This window comes from Apteryx rowi, unplaced genomic scaffold (assembly GCF_003343035.1).
Source record: "Apteryx rowi isolate R43461 unplaced genomic scaffold, aptRow1 scaffold_874, whole genome shotgun sequence".
Taxonomy (NCBI): domain Eukaryota; kingdom Metazoa; phylum Chordata; class Aves; order Apterygiformes; family Apterygidae; genus Apteryx; species Apteryx rowi.
Window position 1 is genome coordinate 1 of NW_020451176.1, and position 7227 is coordinate 7227.

General features: G+C 41.0%; 1 protein-coding gene across 2 annotated transcripts in view; it reads right to left on the reverse strand.

The window, feature by feature from the left end:
• Nucleotides 1-152: 152 nt before the first annotated feature.
• The window catches only part of LOC112977872 (G-protein coupled receptor 176-like), a 21677-nt gene continuing 14602 nt past the window's right edge, over nucleotides 153-7227 (reverse strand). For both annotated transcript variants that reach the window (XR_003257674.1, XM_026090714.1), the window contains exon 2: nucleotides 153-261. Coding sequence is in view for 1 of the 2 variants with exons in the window: in XM_026090714.1 (XP_025946499.1) it covers nucleotides 198-261 (64 nt within the window). In the remaining variant the exon portion in view is untranslated. The remainder of the gene's footprint in view (nucleotides 262-7227) is intronic.

The window sequence follows — 7227 nt, forward strand, 5'->3', positions numbered from 1 at the left end:
GTCCGTGCAGATTCCAGGTGGCAGACTTCACTTCTCCAGTCTTGTTAATCATTCCGCAGCCTTGCGCATATCAGTCCTTGCGCATATCGGTTGGTAGACTTCTTTAGTCCTGTTAAGTCCTCTGTTCARCAGCTTTSTGCAYGTCRGCTCTTGTKCTWTCAGTTCTTCTGCATATCAATTGACAAACTTCAGTCCTGTTAACTCTTCACTCGCCCATCACATGCCAGCAGGGATTTTCTAATTAAGACTCTTCCAATCATTCTGCAAATCAGAATTTATTTTAAAAATAGCTTAGCTGAAGCAGAATAAAAATTGTATGGATTTTTTTTGTTTTAATAAAAACTATATTATTCCTAGAGCTTCCAGAGGTACAGCTTGGCCACTGTCTAGACTGAGAGACCAGAAACAGGAGAACTGAGACAAGATCACTGGGTTGCCTAACTAGCCATGTTACCTTTGGAAAGTCACTTATGGCTCAGTCTTCCAAGAGCAGATGGTGATTCTGTTTGGTGACACCTTAAGCCTGATATTCTGAAGATGGCAAACATCCATCTGTATGGCTTCTCAGGACAGACAGCCAAAAATCACTAGTCATTTTTGACAGTTTCTGAAGTGTGGACATAGATGCTCATGACAACTATTGCTCTTTCTGCTATTACCTTCACGTACTCTACTTCCTTGTTCTGTTTGCTTGCTCATTGAACTTTTGAAATCTAAATTATAAGCTTTTCAGACAACTTCAGTCAAAATGAAGAGTGACTTACATAGGGATGTTGAATGCTTCCAAATACCAGGGAAACACAATTCTGAATATGGATCCAAATTACACAGCCCAAGTTCATCTCCAGTTTAAAAATTAACTAAAATTATTAAGTCAGGGAAGAAAAAAAGGACAGTAAATCAGTTCAAGACATTGCTAAGGAAAACCTGTAAAAAGTAGAAGCCTCACAGACATGAAGTAAATTCTTAAGGCAAAAAAACAAATGACAGTCTTGACTTGTAGAGGACTGAGATATGATCACAACCTCACATGCTTGAGGAGAAACAAGAGATATTAAAATAGCAAAAACATTTAAACTCATTAGTCAAAACTCATCATAGTAGCTCCTAATATTCTCCACACACTTCAACATCTAATTAAAAAATGTCCAACTTTACATTAATCTTTTTTGGAGGCCACTATAAACATTTTGTCAGATTTAATTTGCTGAAGAGCAACCTCCACATCTGCTTCACACTCTGTCCCTGTTATAAGGCTTCGGTCCTCTCCCACTGCCAGAGTCAAGACTGCTTCCAGCTCTAGGACCTCAGTAGTGGCTGAGGCACACAGAGGGATTCTCCACACTAGCTCCTGCCAGGCTTTGCATTTGAGAGGCTGGATTTAAATCTCCATTAATACAGGAATTTCTAAATTACCTATCATTTTTATGAATGTCTCTGAATTTCTCTCTCATTTTCAAGAGCTAGTTTAAAGACGTGATGCTCATCTTTAGAGCATTTAATAGGTCAAGACTTAGCTATGCTAGAGATTTAATTTCAAGGTGTGAATCCTTAGGTATCTCTTTTCCTTCAAGACAATGCCTGAGACAGAGTGCTACAGTGTCAGGACAAAATATTCTTATACCAAAGGTAATTTTGTCATGGAAAAAAACTTCCAGAGGATTTTGGCAAGTGTAGAGCTCAATCACATTAAACAAAAATGCCATAAAACCTTCCTTATAAAGAGTCTTTAAGCTGCAGTAAGAATGATGCTTAGAGCACTAAATATTTACAGCCTTTAAAGCGTATCTGTAAAACACAAAATAAAAGCCTACCTCAAATAAATCTATGAAAGGACTAAAATGAAGAGTAAGCAGAATTTTCTGTCCCAAAAGAAATAAGAGCTAGAGCTTCTAGGAAGACCAGAGATTTCAGAAACTTTGTGGTGTCTGAGCACGTTCCATTTATTGCACAGAGGATGTTGAGACAAGCTTACATCCACAAAAATTTAATCTCAGGGCCCATATCCGACAGCATACATTGACCTCAAAGTTACCTTAGGGATGAAAACAAAGGAGAAGGAGAGAAAGAAGGGAAAGGAAAAAACTCCCCCCAACAATGAGCAGAAGGAGAAGCGATGAGGTCCCAGGACGAGCATCCTTCCCTGGCTGTCCTTGCCACCTGAGCRGGTGATGATGGTGAAGATGATAAGGATGATTTCCTCCATGCTTTTCCCTAGTAAGACATACTTTTCCTCAAGACCCACTCAAATCTCCTATTGTTTTTTCCCCACTTACGACACTATTAGCCCTACCTGGATCATGCCTGATCAGATGCAAGGGCTGCATGGTCTGCAACATAAGTTGCTAAGCTTTGTGTCTGTATATGATTGGGAAATGCTTATCAGATATTTAAATGGCTGCTATCTACTCTGGTGTTCACTAAGACTTGCCTTTCCCCAAAAGTTAAACTAAAGGTTACAAAACAAGGGTTAGGAGAAGGCAAAGGAAAGAAGAGAGGATTCTCATGCTGGCGGCCACCTCTCCTCACGGGAGCCCATCAGAAGAGCAGTATTGGGGTTTGCAAGTGCGAGGCCACGAGAGTAACAGCACAGCAACAACCGCATGAGAACAAGAAGTACTGCCAGGGCAGCTTGGGTGAAAGGCAGGAGACAGAATTGCAAATTGAAGGCCCTTAGGGTTACAAAGGTTAAAGCACGTAAGGTACTGGACAACATGTGTAAAAGAAATAAGCAGTGACAGGCAACAGTGCAATTTCCTTCCATTTTCTATTTTTGTATCTGTGTGCGACATTGAAGATGTTAAAGAAGTTTCATGATAAAAGTATCAAGGCCCGGGAAGAGATTGTACTACCAGATTAAACCAAGTAGCTACAGCCCCTTTCACTTAATAAGGCTAAACACCAGAAAACCTCAGCACACCAATATGCTTGTTCCCAGGATGTACCAGTTGAAGTCAAGTGTCATCCTGTCCAAGGACAGCTGGTACTCCCTTATCAGCTGCAAAAGACCATTTCAATATTAATTTCATTTTAGTATGAATGGAACTGCTAACACCAAATAACAGTGATCATTTAAAGCAGATTTATGTAAACTGATGCAAATCTGTGTGTAAACAGTGCTTACAAATGATAATTTATAAATTAGCTAGTATATTGCCAGAATGAAAAAGGACACTAGACAAGAGCTTTGCTCTTAGACCTGAGAGATACATATTAAGTAACTAATCTCTGCTACTCTTTAGCAAAGCAAAAATGTGCACAATGCTGGATACTGCGCTTCTTTTTTTAAAAAAAAAGAAAAGATTTTAACAGGCTTTTGGGGATAATTTGCTATCTCTCCCAGAAAACCCACCTGTAAAAGATGACTGTCACAGAATAAATTTCATTGCTACACAACAAAAGTAGGGCAAGTCAGTGGCAAAGCTAAACACATCAAGTCCACGTCTAAAATAAAACAAAGATATTTCATAAATTCTATTAATAGAAAAGAAGAAAAATTTTTTTAAAGAACTGCTGCTACCTTAATATTGATCATTCTGTACTTTATGCTAGCGACTGAAAATATATGGAAATGCAAGAGCATTTTGGCCACTTGAGGTCCTAACACACAGTGCACACAGCCATTTACTTGCTTTATGATATGTGTAGAATCATTTCATGTTTGGGCTATTTTTATTCCATGGGTTCCATGTTTTTTCTACTCTGCAGCAAAATAAGACAGTCATTTCTCCCCAGACTGTCACACAGGTCTCAGAGAATACTGGCTTCTCGCTAGAGCTGAATATACAGCACAAAAATTCCCCACAGAGTGAGTTTTCAACTTTCAAAAGAAGAGAGGTCTCATTCCTCCAGGCTGGTATTATTGGATAGATATGACTACCCCATATCTAAAGATGGCTTTGACAGAAGATAGAAGCAAACCCAAAGTCTGTCTCCGAATCCACAGGGAAGCCCCGCAGGCAGCCTGCAAGCAGCCCAGTTCATCTAGTAGCAGATCTGAAACAGGTCTCTCTCCACCCCTTCAAACAAAATCAAAGATGTTTTCTTTCAGATCAAGATTCTCAGGACCGCAAAGCTATCCACGCTCCGAAAATCGTGTAAAACGTGTAAAATTGTTACAAGACTTTGTCAATGATGTTAAGATACATATAATCGTAATTTATTAATGTACTGCTATGCAAATAGCCACCATCTTCGTTAGTTCTCTACATGGTGTTAAATGAAGAAAAGATTACTTGTTAGCAAAGTATTTAAATACCGGAGCCTCTAAGGCTTGTTATAGTCTATTTGCCCTTCCTATACATTACCACATGTGATTTATTCACTTTAGGCACTGCCACCCAGAAGTGTCTTTGACCTTGCGAACTGCATTTTTGGGTGCAAAGCAATCCGTGCCTGGCGCTGAATTAGCCCCAGCAAGTAAGAAGTATCTGAAGACGGCTGCTTGTTTGGATCTGTCCACATGATGTTCTACTGCACTATTGGAGAAATAGGCTCCAAACAGTAGTTCAGCTTCCAAAGGAGGCGGAAAACACCGAAGTGCATTTTTGCTTTCATAAATGTGTAAAACAATCAAAATAAGTCTCCAGAGGCTGGTACCACATGCAGTATCAAGCTTTGCCAACTGCATGCATACTTCAGTGTCTCCTCTAATTAGAGCCATTTCTTTTAGCTGACCAGTTGTAAGAAGCTCAGAAAGCAAAAGGATGCATCTTCTGTCCTATTACAGAGGCCTGTTACAGTCAGAAAACTTTTAGTGAGGTTAAAATTTATTTCTTCTTTCAAATTAAATTGTAGTCCTGGAATGCTGAACTTAGCCAAATCTAGCATGAACACTAGAGATCTGCACTGGATGAAAATAAGGATAATAAGTAAAGATTATTGTAAGTGAAGTAAAAGAACATTCTGTAATATACTACTGAGTTCTGTAGCTTTTTCTGTAAGTATTATAGTAATTCTGCTGACCTGTACATGATGTTCCTTGCAATGTTCCCTTTTTCTGTTAAGGTATCAGTGTTTGGGTGGAAGTGGGCAAAATAAGGACTAACTGTGCCTTTTTAAATATGTGCTCCAAAAAGACTATGGAGAAGCATAGGTAGCAAAATCCTGCTATAATTTCCTGATGATTATCAGTCGAATACACAATGTTACTATACATAAAATGCGCAGTGTCCCTAACTAAACCTTCACAAGACGGAGACAGGACTTACTTGCAAAAAACAGACGGATGTTACATCCAGCCATCACAGGCTATTTGTGTGCTCCAAGCAAAATGGCATAAATGCTCATCTCTCTGTAGCAAACAAGGACCAAGCAAAGAGGGCAGGCTGCACAGCAGTTTTGCCCACGAAAGGCAGGAGGAAGAACAGCGGGAAGGCGAGTGAGACTGGTGGGCTTGGAGTTTGCATGTTTTTTTGGTAGTGGCCACATGCCGTGGGCAAGTGGGAGACTGCTGAGGCTGCTCTGAAGCGTTTGCTGCTTGTGGATGTGAGAGGGTGTGGTGTGAAGAGAGGTGGTGCCTGGATCCTGACAAGGGGGCCCAGCACCCATACAGAGGGCAGGAGAAAAGGCAGGAGCTGAGGAACCAGTGGAGTGTAGGGAACAGGGGCAGTAAATATGCACTGGGAGCCTGCACTGGCAAAGGTACAGATCAGCTTGCTTCTCCACTCTCACACACACACACACACACACACACACACACACGTACTCCAGGTCTCACTGCACTGCTATGTATCTTAATAAGGATATAGTACAGTAGGAGAAAAGCAATCTTAAATACTGAAGCAAAAGACATGCTAAATTAAAAAAAGTTTTCAAAAACTAACATATATTAAGCTCAAGGTGCAGGTCAAAGTCTGGGAAAAGATAGGGCTATGCCGTTTACTGCACAGAGCACAGCGTGTGCGACTGCCTATGCAGGGCAGGTTTTGTACATGTGGATACAGTACAGGGAGTTCTTGGCCCTGAAATAAAAGCCTCACTCTCTCGAGGTGAGGAGTAAACCAGAACAGCTAAGAGAAATAAAAAGATTCCAGGTGAGGCCTACAGGGACCCTACAGCTCTCACCTCCACTGCAGCAGCACTTGCTGTGCTAAAGATGTAAGTCTCAGGGAAGGACAGTGTTCATCTGACCAAGGGGAGGAAACCCACTCCAGTGCTCTACATCAGAGTCTTCTTGTGCACCAGATGCTTCTGCAGAAGAGGACAGGAAGCAGCAGAGGTGGGGTATTGCCATACTAGGCACAGAGCTTGCTGGCTTTGAGACATCAGAGAGGACTGCATGAGAACTTGCCTGTCAGGTGCAAAGACAGGGGACCTAATGGGATCTCCAGACCGCTCACAGGGAAGAACAGGGGAAAGGTCAAGGACTGCAGCACTTACTGGCACCAGAAACCCTGGGAGGTGTTGGAGGGACGTTCTGGAGGCTAAATTCAGGCGACCAGGCAGGATTCTGAAGTCTAGGACTTCCACAACGACCGTCTTTAAGAGACTGCCACTTCTGTATGCTAAGCCTGAGATGCAGGTAGAGATCTGGAGCCTCAATGCACGAATGAGGTGGTGGTGTTCAGAAGAGGATTTTAGATATTGTAGGAAATGGGGAACCCTTTGGGACAAGAGCAACTTGTAAAAGAAAGGCTGTGTCTTAATCACACCGGAGCCAGGCTGAAAGTTGCAGCAGATTATTTAAACCAAAAGCTGTGGAAAGCCAAAAGGCACAAAGCAGCATGCAATTTAGACTGACATAGTCCCAAAAGGAATGTAGCTAATGCTCCTCTGAAAAGGCTAGACGGGAAAAACAGCCTAATACAATAAACAGAGAAGATAAATCAGACCACCCTCTCTTGTTTCAGATACTTCTTAAAAATACAGATACTAAAATCTAACAAAAAAATTACCCTACTTTAATATTCTCTATTTTTTCCAATTAATTCAAGCAATAGCAGTGGAAGATATACGTACTCACTTTGTTGTCTGTGCTACAGTATCAGAGAAATGATCCAGTTATGCCACAAGGAAAACAGATACACAAAAAAAATAAGGCCTGCTGAAGTTTGTATAAGAAGCCAAGTGAAAAAAGATACATAGACAGAGATACAAGAGGTGACAGGAAAAGCAAGATCACATCTTATTCTCATATTTTATCAGTCTTCTGGAAGAAATTGCTGAGTTCTTGCTTGGAATTGCTTTGACACACAAGAAAGTCAGTCAAAGGGGGTAGAAAAAAAA